This window comes from Podarcis cretensis (assembly GCF_951804945.1).
Source record: "Podarcis cretensis genome assembly, chromosome: 1".
Taxonomy (NCBI): domain Eukaryota; kingdom Metazoa; phylum Chordata; class Lepidosauria; order Squamata; family Lacertidae; genus Podarcis; species Podarcis cretensis.
Genome location: NC_137170.1, coordinates 8,966,039 through 8,982,841, shown reverse-complemented (window position 1 = coordinate 8,982,841; position 16,803 = coordinate 8,966,039). Strand labels below are relative to the sequence as shown.

The 16,803-nt window shown below is 45.9% G+C and overlaps 1 protein-coding gene and 1 long non-coding RNA gene across 2 annotated transcripts in view; one reads left to right on the top strand and one right to left on the bottom strand.

The window, feature by feature from the left end:
• The window catches only part of CCDC175 (coiled-coil domain containing 175), a 40,147-nt gene that overhangs the window by 22,897 nt on the left and 447 nt on the right, over window positions 1–16,803 (top strand). The window contains exons 11-20 of the mRNA XM_079991948.1: window positions 623–694; window positions 2,228–2,363; window positions 4,437–4,568; window positions 6,252–6,390; window positions 8,106–8,185; window positions 9,788–9,940; window positions 11,643–11,745; window positions 13,368–13,411; window positions 15,009–15,170; window positions 16,081–16,201. Of these exons, the coding sequence (XP_079848074.1) occupies window positions 623–694; window positions 2,228–2,363; window positions 4,437–4,568; window positions 6,252–6,390; window positions 8,106–8,185; window positions 9,788–9,940; window positions 11,643–11,745; window positions 13,368–13,411; window positions 15,009–15,170; window positions 16,081–16,101 (1,042 nt within the window). The 3' untranslated portion in view covers window positions 16,102–16,201. The remainder of the gene's footprint in view (window positions 1–622; window positions 695–2,227; window positions 2,364–4,436; window positions 4,569–6,251; window positions 6,391–8,105; window positions 8,186–9,787; window positions 9,941–11,642; window positions 11,746–13,367; window positions 13,412–15,008; window positions 15,171–16,080; window positions 16,202–16,803) is intronic.
• LOC307208904 lies at window positions 3,268–4,430 on the bottom strand. Its single transcript, XR_013835263.1, has 3 exons — window positions 4,281–4,430; window positions 3,670–4,237; window positions 3,268–3,525 (listed from the first exon to the last, which is right to left on the bottom strand). It is a non-coding gene; the product is annotated as an uncharacterized lncRNA (long non-coding RNA).

Genomic DNA, 16,803 nt, shown 5'->3' with positions numbered 1-16,803 from the left:
CTCCAGCAGGGTGGCACTGGGTTGTTGCGTGGAACCTCCTTGGCACCAGAGCCCAGCGGAGGAGAGGCGCCCGGGGGTTGGGCACGCTAGGACATCCCTTCACTGGTCTTGAGAAGGAGACACAGCTGCTACCTCAGCCCCAAAGGCCCGGCCTGGGCATGGCTTCTCTCTCTGTGGCTCTAGACTAGAGGAGGAACCTGTCATGGGGGCGCAACCAGGCGCCCCCTAAAAAAAAATGTGCCCAGGGCAATGCCCCCAGCCCCACCCACACTAGCCTCTGTGGTTGGCCACCGTGAGAATGGGATGCTGGACTAAATGGGTGTTTGGCCTGATCTACATCCCAGATTACTGCACAGTAGGCACCGGCCTATGGGCCCCACACCTCTTAAAGGCCCCACGACAATGGATCAAAATAATATTGTTTTAGTCTTCGACGAAAATTAGCCTCCTTAGTGCAATGTTATCCCACTAGATTGCACACATGAGGGGACCCCCGAGATTTTGACTGCCTAGGGCCACTACCACTGCTTGGTGGTAGTAGCTGGAGAATGCTCCTCAGAACTCTTCTTTGGGAGGTGATCATAGAAAAATTGATTATTCAGTGCCACACTTCTCGTTTCAGTTCCTCACAGACCGGCTATAGCAGAGAGCTAGGAAGTTTAGAGGTAACATTAAACAAAGAAGCTGAGAGAAGGTAAAATATTATCTGAAAGTAAAATATTGCACTAAAGACTTTCAGGACGTTTGTGTCAGATTCATAAACATACATGTGCAATTCCCTTGATGCTGGAACCTCTGGTTACGTCTCGTCCTCCTTACGAATGCTTCGGGTAATGAGCTCCGCTAACCTGGACGTAGTTGCTCCTGGTAGCGAACTTTACCCTGGGATGCGAGTGGAATTCGTGTGGCAGCAGCGCGGTGGCTGCGGGAGGCCCCATTAGCGAAAGCGCACCTCAGGTTAAGAATGGACCTCTGGAACGAATTAAGTTTGTAACCGGAGGTACCACTGTATTTAGGTCTGGATATCAAACTACCCTTTCCTAATTCATAGAATTGTGTAATGTAAACACAGGTACAGGTGCTAGGTTTTCTCTGCCTATTGGGTCAGGCTTTGTTTTCTTTTTCTCCCAATCAGCCTTAGCCCCACCAAACCTACAAGCACACCCTTGCCAAGGTGCAAAATCCCCTGTGCAACTTGCAGAATTTGAACCATTGAGGATCACAGAATTCTCCTTTAGCCAAATGGAAATCCTGGTCAGAAATGGAAAGTGCAGTTGATTTAAGGCAGTGGCTATGCAGAAGGCAAGAACACTTAGAATATAGATTGGGAACCTCTGCCTTGGTCAGACCACGCCTGGAAAACTGTTCTGAGCACCACGATTTAAGAGCGATATTGACAAGCTGAAAAGTGTGCAGAGTAGGGCAACCAAGATGATCAGTGGTCTTGGAAACCAAGGTTTATGACGAATGGTTGAGGGAGTTGGGGATGTTTAGCCTGGAAAAGAGGAGACTGAGAGGAGATAGGATAGCCATATTCAAATAACTCAAGGACTGCCCCATGGAAGATGGAGCAAGTTTGTTTTCTTCTGCTCCAGAGGGTAGGACTCAAGCCAGTGGATTCAAGTTACAAGAAAGGAGATTCTGACATCAGGAAGAACTTTCTGTCACACCCTCTCCCATAGGAGCCATTTTGTGACTGGCGCCCCCAGCACTCTCCCCAAATTCAGAATGTCCCCACTAGTCCAACAAGTTTGGCATCCCCTGTATAGAGATCTTTCTCAGCCTGCATACTATTGCTTGTTGTTTGCCTCCTTGGGCTCCTTTGGGAGGAAGGGCAGTATATATATTTAAGCACAAGTAAATGAATTAGACTAAATTAGTGCTCTCTTTTTCTGGAAAGCTTTCTCTGTTCCAAATATCCTTTTCTTTTCTGGGACTGTGGTTGTTGTTGTTTTTTTAAAATGATGAAACATTGGAGATACCTTTCAGAACTGTCTCTTCAGCTGCTTTATTTTAAGAAATAACTCTTGATCTCCGAGTTACCGTGTATGAAGAAGCACTTTGAACATTTGCAACTGCTGTGTTGTTGTGTTACCGTTACCATAAACATTATCAGCATCAGGAAATCCTTTGTACAAGAAAGGTGACTGAAACCAACATCACTGTTCTAATTGACTGTTCTGCTTAACACTGTGGTGGCTAATATGCGTGGCTCTCTTCTTGCTAGAGAAACCCTTCAGAACCAACTTGCTGAAATCACAGCCAAGTATGAGAAAGTTATGAATGATCAGGAAGAGTTACTGACCACTTCAAAGGAAAAGTCAGACGCTGGTAAAATGCACCTTAATACCTTAATAAAGCAGGTATGATACTGTCTTGGACTGGCTTGATGCAACGGAATGGTGGGTGGCACCAGCTGGGGAACCCCCAAAGTTCAAAGGCTCAGAGCCCAGGGGGTGGTGTTGGAACTACAGTGAGTGGTTGGAAAGGGAAGACTGGGAGGAGGAGGTGTCTGAAGCTGAAGGGGTGACAGGGGCTTGGTGAACAGGAGGAGTCTGTGGCAGAGAGAAGTCCAGGATCAGAAGCTGAAGCAGGGGAGGAGGGAGGCCAAGAGGCAGAGATGAGTCAGGCTGATGCAAGTTTCCCAGGACCAGGAGAGGCATGAAGCAGGAGGAGCAAAGACAGACTTGCCAGTGGAGTCTCAGATTGCTTGGGAAGGACCCAGGAGAGGAGAAGCCTTAAGCAGCTGTGGGAAGGTGGGGACATTTAGTCTCCACAACTGCCTCATAGAGGCAAGATCTACCAAAAAGAGTTGCTGTGTTCATGAGGCCTGGCACTCCTGAGCATACTTTGTTCCTTCTGCTAAAGAGTTAACTCCACTTACCTGGTGTGATTTATTGCTGACCCGCTCCTGTCAGATACCCACTACGTGCCTGAAATGAAATCACAGGGCCACGTGCATTTTCTACAGGTGAAATGAAACCTGGAATATAGCAGGGTTTCATAACCTAGACTCCTAGACTTGTGCTATCCCTGGTTAACATTTAAATACACACATTCTCCATCAGGTCCCCCACCCCACTATTTCACAGGAATGGTAGTTATCACTGCCACTCAGCATTTTATTTTAGTGTATTTTTGGTCTTTGTTGGAAGCCACCCAGAGTGGCTGGGGAATAATAAATAAATCATTATAAATTATTATTATTATTATTATTATTATTATTATTATTATTATTATTATTATTATTTTATTTGGGGTGCATTGATTCCTCACAGAAACATGCAGTATATCTGTGCTGTATTTCCCAGGAGTCTTTATTTCAAGCCATTTCAAATAGTCTAGTTTAGCGACATTGTAAGTGGGTTCAGCTTAGCTGCAAAACATCCTAAGCGTAGAATGTCCGTGCTTTCTACGTATGTACATATGGCATATGGTGCGAAAGTCACCCTGGAGAGCCACCACCAATCAGTGCAAACTATACTGAGCTAGACAGACCCAATGGTTTGACTCAGTATTCAACAGCTTCCTAGACCAGTGTTTCCCAACCTTGGGTCTCCAGCTGTTTTTGAACTACAATTCCCATCATCCCTAACCACTGCCCTTGCTAGCTAGGGATGATGGGAGTTGTAGTCCAAAATCAGCTGGAGACCCAAGGTTGGGAAAGACTGTCCTAGACTGTACACAGATTAAAGACAGGACCACCCATGCTCAGATATTTACAATCTTAAAGGCACGGCACAAAAGGAAAAAGGGATAGGGCAGGAAGAGGGAAATAAACACAAGGACCAGTCCTTAAGTTACATTGTCTTTACCATGGGCAGCTTGAATGGAAACAGTTAATAGAAACCTGCAATGCAGGAATCTCAGCTATAGCATCCATTACAGATGGCCATCCAACCTCTGTTTAAAAACCTCCAAGAAAGGAGAATCCATCACCTCTTGAGGGAGTCTGCCCCACTGCTGAACAGCTCTTACTGTCAGAAAGTTTTTTTCGAATGTTTAGTCGGAATCTCCTTTCTTGTAACTTGAAGCCATTGGTTCGAGAAAACAAGCATGCTTAGGGATGGGAGGAGCCAAAGTCCTCTCTCAGCCCAGCTGTGGAGCGGAACCCGCTTTCTCATCAATTCTTCCATGGAAATTGATTGAAATTGCCAGTCAAAACTGCATCATGCTTAGAGCTAGACTAGATGTGATGGCACCAGATCTGTGAGTTAGGTGTTCCCCTCCCATGTGTCTTTTCCCTCTTTAAATGGGATTCTCCTCTGCCCCCCAAACACATCCTTCTTACATATGGGCAGCTTCCAACAGAAAATGCAAGAATATACAGAAGCCCAGAGTTCTATTTCAGTCTGGTCAAATTGTGCCTCTCAGTCTCTTGAGGGCCAAGAATAGCAGAAATGATCCCTGCCCTTGCTTTTGTTCCCTGTGACTAGAATGAAGAACTCACGGTAGAACTATTGAAGACCCAAGACATGGCCAAGCAACTTGCCAGCAAACTGCTTAAAAGGCAAGGTTACTACAAAAAACGTGATGCCAAAGTGGAAGCGGAAATCACTAAACTTGAGGCAAGAGAGCCATCTTTTTGTTATGTGGTATAAATGTATTGTATGTAAGTCTCCAACTCCCATTATCCCCAACCAGCATATTCATGGGCTGGGATGATGGCATCTAGTGGGTAACATGTTCCCTTTCTGTGATTTAGTGCTGAGATCAGAGAGGACAGATCTCTGTGCCCGACATAGTATGATGTCAGATAACTGACATCATGGGTGTGTTTTCTGAGCCAAATTCAGAGGTTTAATGGGCCCAATTAGGCCTGCAGGGCAGAGATTCTCCCAACTTTAGAGGTTCCAAGTGTAGCCCATAGAGTCTCCACCACACTCAGCACCAGATACTGACCTGTTGAGGACATGGCTTTGGTAGGGTTAAGGGCCCTTCTGCTACGGCATGCCTCAAGACCACCCATTCTGTATAAATTACTGCTGCACGTGTGAGAGGGTCAGAAGAAGTGTGCTAAACTTGCAGCCAGGAAGGAATATTGACCTCTGGTCTGTAGCAAAGATGCCTGAGCATCAAGATGATGGGAGACGCCTGACTGGGCATGGAGGGCAAGCAGTGGTTTGTGGGATGGAGGCTCAGCTGGAGATGCAGGGGAGGGGTGTTCAGTCCTAGGGAGGGGAGGGGCTGTGTGGGCAGATGTCCTGCTGAGGTTGGGTCACAGTGGGATAGATGGATAGATAGATAGATAGATAGATAGATAGATAGATAGATAGATAGATAGATAGAGTGGCTTCCCTACCAGCCCTCTCCTTCATCAAAGCTGGTGCAAAAATATATAGCCATGACCTCTGGTCATCTAGCAGTTGGAAAGTTTGGCCCAGCAACCCGTCTTAATATGTCACTATTGCTTGCCTTGTTAGCATCTGTCTGTCTCAAGAGACAATGGAGTGTGCTTCCAAGGGTGAAGTCAGACTGCTGTGTTTGCAGCACCAAAGTGACCCCACGGGTCACAGTGTGTATGGAGGTCCTGGGCTTCCCAGACTACAAACCCCACCTCTTGGCTTTACTGATGAGGTCCAAAGGAAAGCAAAGCAGTATATTTGGCACCACCTTGGCTGCAGGAGTTGCCAGAAGGAGGCGTAAAAGGCACCATCCAGCCACTTTAGGGACCCAACTCCGGATTTGTGTCGGGTTTACTCCTTATCCTTTTCTTCTTCTCCCAAGGATATCTTGCAAGGCCATGAAAGTTTAGGATAAGAGCTTTCCTTCTCCTAGATGGGCTACCTTCCCCTGCAGAGGAGCTCCATTTGCCCCTCTACAGAATGTGCAGAAACTGCCTTCTTAACTGTTGGACCCACTTTTGGTCTCATCTGCTCCATCCACCACAGCCTGTCTTCACGTCAGTGGCGTAGCGTGGTGGGTGCAGGGGGGCCCGGCTGCACCGGGCGCAACATCTGGGGGTTAGGGTTAGGGGGCGCAAATCCATGGGTTAGGGGGCACAAATCCACGGGTTAGGGGGCGCAAATTACTTGCCTTGCCCCAGGTGCTGACAATCCACGCTACGTCACTGCTTCACGTGCAGAGAAAGTCCCTAACTCACCGAGGGTTTGAGACCCATCGGCTTAACTGTGCTGTTTTGAGAATCCCAAACACTTTAGACAAGCCAGCTGTTTAATGCATCAGACCATTTAGGAAGCCCGTTGCCTCTTCGTTCATTCCTTGTGTATGGCTATTCATTTTCTCTAAAGAACGAATATCATACCGTAACAAAACTTACAACGGAAAAGGAAGAACAACTGAAAGTTAATATCCCACTTTCGGAGCAGTTGAGAGTGGAATTGGAGGAACTAAATGCTGAATATACCATCCGGAAGGACTTGTATGACGGTATGCCTTGAGTAGTTTCCATAGGACAGCAGCTTTTTCTCCTGCCTGTTTCTAAACTTTGTACATTCCAAGACATCACAGAGCGATAATGAGCACAAGGGAGCACAGGCTTCCTCTTCCCCCAAACCTTCTTCTTATATTGTATTCTGCAGATAGGAGTCGGGGGACATAGGTCATGGATGGAGCCCATGCTTTCTTAGCCGAAGTGCCTGGCCCCATCCCTGCCCTCTCCAGCTAACCTGGAATGCTGCTGCCAATCTTAGCAGACAGCATTGGACCAGCATTGGACCAGGTGGACTAATACTTTTACTCCCCAATTCAAGGCAGCTTCCTGTGGAGTGATGGTCAGGGTTTATATTTTATGTACAAGACACAACTACTGCTTTTTAACCCCACTGGGTAATCAAAGCAGCTCGTAACATCAAAACTCAATAGAAGCAACCATAAATGCAGCCTACAACCTTAAAAACACAGCCATTAAGAACAAATCTATTAAAAGAAATCCACCAGCAAGTTAGCCATCAAAAGACTGTTCAGTAGGCCAGGTTTTAAATCTTTTCTTCTGAGGCACAGTTAGAGGTCAGTGAGCTCTCCACTCCCTGGGCTAGATTTGAGATGGATTTGGGTAAAAACAGTTAACTTTCAAAACTTTGAATTAACTTTATGAAGTTCAGGGCCTGGAACACTCCCGGCGCAGAGAATGCAGCAAGTCAGGGAAAAGGGTCAGAGTGCTAGACACAGAGCCAAGGGGCCACTACTTTTGAGGAACTTAAACCATGTGGGTGGAGCATATTTCTAGCACTCAGTTACCTGTCCATGGTCCTTCAGGCCTTCCATTTGATCCGCTTCTCTTGAACCCTGGATCTGTATTGTCTGCCTCCTTGCCTCCCAATATAATGGACTGTCCTCCTTGTTCCTGGTTCCTGCCCTGACAGTTGGCTGGACCCCCTACCTCCCTGACTGCCTATGGGCCCTGCTGCCTCAGAAGAGGAAAATCCATGGGCCAAGCATAGGCAAACTCAGCCCTCCAGATGTTTTGGGAGTACAACTCCCATCATCCCTAGCTAATAGGACCAGTCGTCAGGGATGATGGGAATTGTAGTCCCCAAACATCTGGAGGGCCGAGTTTGCCTATGCCTGCCATAGGCAGTTTCAGAAAATGTTAGGGACTAGAGCCATTCTCCAGATACGGGAATTAAGATAGAGCAGGCAGGTCTGAACTTGTGTGTAATGAAAAGCTTCTGCATCTCTCTGGTCTCTATTAGGGAGATCATACTGGGTTATTTGGGATGTGGGTGGCGCTGTGGGTTAAACCACAGAGCCTAGGACTTGCCGATCAAAAGGTTGGCGGTTCGAATCCCCGTGACGGGGTGAGCTCCTGTTGCTTGGTCCCTGCTCCTGCCAACCTAGCAGTTCAAAAGCACATCAAAGTGCAAGTAGATAAATAGGTACTGCTCCGGCGGGAAGGTAAACGGCGTTTCCGTGCGCTACTCTGGTTCACCAGAAGTGACTTAGTCATGCTGGCCACATGACCCGGAAGCTGTACGCCGGCTCCCTCGGCCATTAAAGCGAGATGAGTGCTGCAACCCCAGAGTCATCCACAACTGGACCTAATGGTCAGGGCTCCCTTCACCTTACTGGGTTATTTGGCTGCTGTTGTGGCTTATATTAGCTTAAGTAAAATGGAGTCTTTCCTCCTCCTGTTTTGTTTCTAGAACTCCAGGAAGAGATGCTCACACTAACTAAGTGCATAGACAAGTCGACAAAGGAGACCGCCAAACTCACCAGGCTAAAGGTAATCACTCTGGTGTGATCTGTGCTTTTGGGGGCATCACATTTCTGGCAGCTCGGCTTCTGTGATGCTTGGTCCCTTATGCAAGCACCCCAGAGGTAACTATGCACACAACTTGAAGCTGCAGACCAGCTGCAGACCCTAATCCTAATGTTTAAGCACAGCTAGTATACTACACGAACACATCACATGCTGACTATCATCTCCACGTTATTTTGCTGATGGAGTTAATTAAGCTGGTCACTTGGGAACTTTAAGGTGAGAAGGACCAGTTTCATGGAGAAGTGGCAACGCCCAGCATTCAGCTTATTCAAATAGGTCACACAAGGAGGCCACACAGTAACGGCCTCTTCCTCAGGCCTGGGTTATGGGATGGATGGCCCCACTGCAGAATGTGGCCGTTAGCTAAGATGAGGAAAACCTTTTGTGGCCCAAAGATAGAAATCCAGAAAGAAAGTAAATTATCAAACCATCAATTCTAGCACATGGGGTGGGGGTGGACCTAAATTGTATAATTTGGTATTTGAATCAATTGTATTAGGAATTGTAATGAGGCTATTATTGGATTATTGTAATTGAAAACTAATAAAAAATATTATTAAAAAAAGACTGCATTCCAACTTCTAGGCCGGGGTTGTTTGTGTGCATATCAGTGATGGGCAGAATAACAGATTTGACAATTTCATCGTATTATTTATTACATAAAATTTATACATTGCTAGATTGTAGGGGGGGAAAACAACAGGAAAGGCGATTTACAAACGATAAAACTGTAAAGCCAGTAAAAAGATTACAACCCTAATTTAAAACATACAAAATATTTATGCAGTTTGTAGTATTTTACCTTTGTATAGTAGGCTTGTTCCTACAACCCCTCACATATCCCTTTCTGCCTTCCGTCCAGGCCGGCGAAAAGGGTTATCAGAGTTTAAGGACACATTCCAGCTGGGCACAAACACCCCAAGATGTGAAAGAGGGCCAGTGAGGGGTGTGGCTGGGGAGAATCCCAGGAGCCAATTACAGAGGCCCAAGGCGTTGCTGGATAAATAACCGAGCAATCCAAACTCACACCTGTTTGATGGGGTGCAGGTGCCCCTCCCTTAGGTGACCTCCATTGGTGGGGAAGTCCTGCTAGCAAAGAGCACCTGACCAAAAGGTGTGCAGACAGAGAAGCTACCACCAGTGGGAGTTTCAGGAAGGGGCTGGACTGGTGTAGGATCTGATGGATCCTATGTAGACCCTGCTGCCATCATGTGACAACAGCGGGCAGAATCCAGGTCTCTTCTCGGTGCCAGCCTGGGAGCTGTTGCAGCAAAAGGGTGTTTTTCCCTTCTGCCTTGGTTGGCACAAGCCCTGGGATGTCTAGGTGTGGTGCTGTTTGAGTTGACACTGGGCAGAATGGAAGCTGTATCGGGGGCGACTGCCCCATGGTGATTCATTTGCACATGGAAACACTGGATGTCACAGCTAGAGTAGCACGAGCAGCAGCCCTGAACTTAGGAAGAATTAGTTCCCCTACTTTGTTTTCCTGCCTCCTCCCCATCCCTTTTATATGGTGTCTATTAGACTGTCAGTGCTCACTAACTAACTATTCTTTCCTCACAGTCTCACGCAAAGAACGTAATAAAGACCAACAGGGAGAAAGCATTGCATCAGCTGCAAAGCTTCACACATTCTCTGAAGTACCTTGAGAGAGACATCTATGAGATTAATAGGAGGCTGTACATTTTGAATGGAGAAAACGACAGATTGAGAGCAGTGAGTATTCCGAGTCTGACTCTGGCACATAAAGCCCACACCTTCAGGAAGTGGAAGTTAACATATCGCAATAGCGTGACACGCAAACCAATACAAGTACCAGGAAGAGCTTTGAAAAAGTTGTTTATTGGACTTCATTATTGCTTTTTGGATATTTTGGTTGTAGCGAGGAATGCATGTATTCTGGGTGCACCAAAATAGGAAGCTGCCAAACTGGGAAAAGATGGCATTGTGCAGTTTGGTCTCTGCAAACCCTAGAAATGGCTGCCCCACTGCAGGAAGCCATTCTTAGGCATTATTTTACCCTGGTGATCTTGCTTTGCCTGTTTGGCAGCTGCTGGCTGCAGGGAGGGTGTCATGCTCACTGTGGTTGCACATTTGACTGGGTTGTGGATTCCCAGTACAGTGATTGATCCCATTTGCTGCTCTCTCTTGCCTTTGGCCTCACTTTGTAATATATATATATATTGCCCCTCTTTTTCTCTACCTCTGTACTGTTAGGAGCCTCTGTCATGCATTTGACACCATGGGCTTCCTGGCCCATGAAAACTTACTTGTCTGCTGTTCAGCTGCTATATGACCATTCACTGCATATGCACACCAAGATTTCAGACCCTGATCTCTCCCAGCCCTTCTTGGAGATGCCAGAGAGTGAACCTTCTGCATACAAACCACAGAACTATGACCCTTCCACACAGAACCTGGGGGGAGCTGCTATGCCTTTCCTCCTGAAATGTGGTCCACAACCCAAATCTCTGCCATCCCTCCATTTTCTTAAAAGTTTGTACATCACCAGCTGCCCCAGCCCAGGCTTCCTTCTTAAATCACTGAAGTTTACAGAGAATTTGTGGTTCTATCCGAGATAGCTTGGGGAAATTCAGTAATTATGCAAATTTTAAATATTCAGTCCAATTTAGGTTTCCTTGGGGCAGAGTACACAAGGTGCAGATATGTGTGAAAGAGGCATATAGAAGTGAATGGAGAGATGTTATATTCACTGGAAATTTTGTATGTTTTCATCTGAACCTTCTTAGGTCACAGGAAATTTCTAAATAGAACCAGAATTGAAGGGGTAAACGTTGGGTGGTTTAATGAGTGCAAGGGTACTTTCAGGTACTTACAAGGACTCAAATCACAGGGCAGAGTATTAAACTCACAAAAATAAGCAGCACAGTAAAGCGTTAGGAATATAGATTGTTATACCTTTTTAATCCCCTTCAGCTGTAAGCAGCAGCTGACCTGTTTTTACCCCTCGTGCAATGAGCAGACTACACACTGTTAAGTAAGTTTAAAATTATTTACTTACAGATTCAAGGTCTCAGTCCTGCATTGTTCCATGCAGCAGCAAGGATAACATAGGCAAAATACTCTTGTGTAGAAAATACAGAATATAGTTTCAAACATGTGTTTTAAGCTTGGGAGCAAGCCTAGACATGTCTTTTTCAGTGCAGAGAGAAAGGAAGAGCAAAAGGCTTCACTTCCTCCCTCTAGAGGGTGTGACCTAGCTGAGCCTATCTAGCAATGCAACTCTGTGGTCCTTTACCACTTTGTGCGCTAACTAGTCCTATGCCTGCTAGTTGTATTTGACTGCAATCTCCCACAAGAAAAACAAGATGTGACTTAAGAAGTGATAGGCTTGTTGTATATTATTAACAAGGACACGTCAGATGCTGACACTCTGGGAACGTTTTTACCCTGGCAGGGCATTGCCTTTCTCAAAGAAGATATCTCTGAAATCGAAAGTGAGGCAAAACTCTTTCGGTCAGAGAGGCAAGAAACCCAGAAAGCTACAAAAGAGCTTCATGGTGAGTGATGTGTGGCATGAAGTTGATTGCTGCAATACAAAAGCCCCGCGTTGGAAGGTTCCTTCCAGACCGCTGCTGTTTTGCAGGTGGGAATCAATCACATACCTGCAGACTCAGGTCGCACAATTAAAGCGGATTTGGCACTCTTGCACAACAAACCTACTTACCCCACCCCCCACCCCAAGAAAAAACCACCGCATTGCTTGACATAACATCCCTCTGTACAGACAGATCAGAATGAATTTTCAGTAAACTGGCCATCACACATCTCCAGCGATATGGGCCGTGGCTGGCTTCACCAAGAAGTTTTTTAGGTCTGTGGCTTTATGGCTGCCTTTCCTCATGGCTGGTCTGCCATGCTGAGCAATCAAAACTGTCTTCTCTGAATTGTGGCTCCGAGCTGGTGCTCAGCCAGAATGTACACACTGCACTGAGTAGCCACAGACCCACGTATGCAGTGCTGCAGTATGAGATTCTGGGGAAGGTCTATAGCCCAGGGGTAGCAGAGCAGCTGCCTTTGATTCAGAAGGTCTCTGGTCCATGGCATATGCACAGAGGACTGGAGAAAGCCTGGAGAACCATTGTCAGTGTAGAGAACACTGGGCCAGACAGACCAGTGCTCTGACTGCAGGGCAGCTTCCTATTCCTGCATTGCAGGAGGTTCACAGAATTGTAGAGTCGGAAGGGACCCCAAGGGTCATCTAGTCCACCCCCCCACACACACAATGCAGAAATCTAGATGACCCTCAAGGTCCTTTACGTTTCTATGATTCTAAGCTGCATTATCGCTGAAGACCAGGCTTCCTCAACCTCGGCCCTCCAGATGTTTTGAGACTACAATTCCCATCATCCCTGACCACTAGTCCTGCTAGCTAGGGATCATGGGAGTTGTAGGCCAAAATCGTCTGGAGGGCTGAGGTTGAGGAAGCTTGGCTGAAGACAATGCATGCCATGGGGGATTCCTTGGGGCTGCCATAGATCAGCATAAAAGGCCAGATGGAAACAGGTGGCAGTCAAGGGGGGAATCAGTGTGTATTCATGCACACACAGACACACAGAGAGGTATGTACGAATGATAAACATATATCTTAATCTGCTCCCTGGATTGATACCCCATGTACAATACATAGGGCAGTTTTTTGTTTCGTTCTTGCATTTGCAGTGTTCCCATTATTGAGAGAGGAGAGTGCCAACAACCACAGTGGGATTCCTATTAGTAAGCTACCCAAGTTCAGAGGTGTAGAGCAGGTTGCTTTCTCCACAGAAACATCACCAGTGTAATTTCCCTTTCCCCTGCAGGAATAAGGGGTCACTTGCACCGGAGTGGGATTTAAACCTGCCCCTGCCACCAACCACTGGGACCAAACCCCCCTCCTAGCTGTGGGTTTTCAGCGGTTAGATTGTGTTCTTAATGCTTTTGTTTATAACAGAAAGATATTTTCTTAGCTAACTGGCACTCTAGAAGCACCAGGTATCCAACGCTTTTGATAAAAGTATTTCATTTGGTCTCATTTGCTGTCTGGATTTTCTCTTTCTATAGATAGTAGAAAAATCACTTTTAAATGGCAGACTTTTTGGCAGACATTTCCCTAAATGCTCTAAAATGTCTTAATTTCTTTTAGGACTTTATGTCAAGAAGTGGATAAGGGACACCAAGCTTCAAAAGGTATGATGCAGTATTGGGTTAAGAACAGCTTTTGGGACACGGTGCCCTGGGTTTTTCTCCTGTCTTATCTCCCTGGAAAGAGAGCAGCTTATACAGGATTGGCTGTCAGGCAGGAAAAAAGAAATATATATTGCATATTGGACTTGCGTTGCATAACAAATATGCTTTTGACTACTTCTGCCCTTAGCCCCTGGTTGAAATAGCTCATGCGGGTATCTTGCTTTTGAAACTGCAGTCCCACTTGTACTTTAACAAAAAATGATTCAAATACAGTACAATTGCATCTTACATGCATTTAACTTCCGCAGTTTCAATTATTGAAGGTAGGATGGTTGAAATTTCGTGAGAAATCCATCAAGGTGGAGAGCTTAAAAGCTCTTTTTGCGCCAGATCCGCTTGAGTTCCCCAGTGCGAAGAGAGCTTTTCACGCTCTCAGCCTTGCTTGCTGGGCAAGGCTTACTTGATGTATGGGCTCTGGGAGGAGAAATGATTCTCCCTCTCCCTGAGAGCCAGTGTGGTGTAGTGGTTAAGGGCGGTGGACTCGTAATCTGGTGAACCGGGTTCGATTCTCCGCTCCTCCACATGCAACTGCTGGGTGACCTTGGGCCAGTCACACTTCTCTGAAGTCTCTCAGCCTCACTCACCTCACAGAGTGTTTGTTATTGGGGAGGAAGGGAAAGGAGAATGTTAGCCACTTTGAGACTCCCTTAAGGTAGTGATAAAGCAGGATATCAAATCCAAACTCTTCTTCTTCTCTCCCCTTCACCTGCTAGCCTTAGGAGCAGCTCCAAAGCTTTGGGTATACATGATTTTTGTGTATATGCAGAACCTTTGGAACGTCCCACATTAGATGTGATCGCACTGTAACAAAACTATACACAGTCGTACCTTGGAAGTCAAACAGCTTAGTTCCCGACCGTTGCAAACCCGGAAGTGACTGCTCCGGTTTGTGAACTATTTTTGGAAGCCGAACGTCCGACAGGGCTTCCGCGGCTTCCGATTGGCCGCAAGAGCTTCCTGCAGCCAATCAGAAGCCATGCTTTGGAAGTCGAACAGACTTCTGGGATGGATTCCATTCGATTTCCAAGGTACGACTGTAAACCGTTCAGCCCGGACACTGAGATCCAGCGCCGAAGGCCTTCTGGCGGTTTCCTCATTGCGAGAAGTGAGGTTAAAGGGAACCAGACAGAGGGCTTTCTCGGTAGTGGCACCTGCCCTGTGGAATGCCCTCCCTTCAGATGTGAAGGAAATAAGCAGATATCTTCTCTTTAAAAGACATCTGAAGGCAGCCCTGTTTAGGGAAGTTGTTAATATTTAATTCTGTATTGTTTTTAACACTCGATTGGAAGCCGCCCAGAGTGGCTGGGGAAACTCAGCCAGATGGGCAGGGTATAAATAATAAATTATATTCTATATTATATTATATTGCTGCCATCTCTGTAACACCTAAGTTACAGACAGATTTTCAATGGAAACAAGAGTTACACATTCGAATGTGGGTATTCAAGAAAAGAGGCTGGGGCAACCCTAACCAGCCTCTTGCAATAGAAAGTTTAACAGCCCAACTTGAAGGTGAGCCATCTTTCTTTCGCTGCAGTTTTTCTTGAGGTACCAGAAAGATGTCATGATTATTCTGGATGAGTATATAAGGAAACACAGGAAAAGGAACGACAAGCTTGACTATGTTTCCGACGGGCTGCAGCTAAACTATATGGCAATGGAGTCTCTGTTAGAAAGCAGGTCGGACCTGGGTGACGAGGTGAGCTCACTCTGCAGGGGTGGCGCATTGGTTCAGTTCTACACAAAGGGCGGCTGAAACAGCAGAACTTACACTCCGTGAAGCAGATTCTTGGCAACAGAAATATACCACGCACAAGGCGGCTGGGGAAGATCTGGAACAATATATTTTGGCAGCACTTACAATTTTCAGTAGCTCAAGACAGGTGCCATTTGTTGCAATGTACAGAAACCCTATCGGGATGCAGGTGGCGCTGTGGGTTAAACCACAGAGCCTAGGACTTGCTGATCAGAAGGTCGGTGGTTCGAATCCCCGCAGCGGGGTGAGCTCCCGTTGCTCGGTCCCTGCTCCTGCCAACCTAGCAGTTCAAAAGCCCGTCAAAGTGCAAGTAGATAAATAGGTACCACTCCGGTGGGAAGGTAAACGGCATTTCTGTGCGCTGCTCTGGTTCGCCTGAAGCGGCTTATTCATGCTGGCCACATGACCCGGAAGCTGTATGCCGGCTCCCTCGGCCAATAAAGCAAGATGAGCACCGCAACTCCAGTCGGACACGACTGGACCTAATGGTCAAGGGTCCCTTTACCTTTACAGAAACCCTACATGAGACATTCAGGAGTCAAGCTGCATTTCCAGTAGGGCTTTATTCCGGTTGCAGTCTTGCATCATCATCAAGTAGTCTTCTTACATCCAGGAATCAGCACACATATACACGTACAGGGGAGAAGCCAGCGTGGGGGAGTCAACCATATCTCTTTATGCTGCTGAGTCAGCATTTCTGCTTAGCGGAGAGTGATAACTCTGATACCCACAACAATCCAACACCTTTCTCTCTGTTCCCACTCCCTAATAAACTTGCTTAGAAAGGAAAAGGAAACACACCAAAAGAGCTTTAATTTTTCATTCTTTCTTTTTCTCCCTTTCTTTTTGCTAGGGGCAGGAATCTGAACAGTAATCACAAAGGCCCTGCGACCGCATATATCCTTCTCTCTTAGCCTACCTTTCCTGCAGCAGGAAGCCCAAGATTGACAGTACCTATTTGCGAATGGTCAGAGGGAGGAGGAGCACATAATACAGGGATTGAAGATTTCAGGTTTCCCTACTGCAAAATTTGGATTACCTTGACACAGAATGTTAATTAAAAATATTAATAGGTGGCTCTATAAGAGAACTTTTGCTCCGGCAAAAGATAGAACATTTATTCTGGGAAAGCAAGGTGCAAAACCTGGTAGGTGCTAGAAAGAGCATGCTCTCCCACAAAAATTTTTCCTCTGCAAAATTGGCTGACGTGAATTGGGAGATTTTCCTAATCACGATTTAAATCACTAGTCCGTAAGACTTGATTTAAATCTACTTTTTTTACAGAAAGACTCATTCTTGCTGGTATAATCTTACCATTTACAACCAGATGAAGGTTTCATTTTTGGAATAATAAATTTTCAGAGTAGTTTTTACAGTTATATCAAAAATTTCTGATTTGGTTATACTATTAGAAATACATAGACCAATAATTATGAAATTATTGTCAGGTTTAATAAGTTTATGTTTGGACAACTTTTCTGCTGTACTTTATGGGAAGGAGAAAAATAATCATTTCCTTAAGAATTTAAACAATGTATTTAACTAAAACAATAACATTATAGCATATGTATCCATG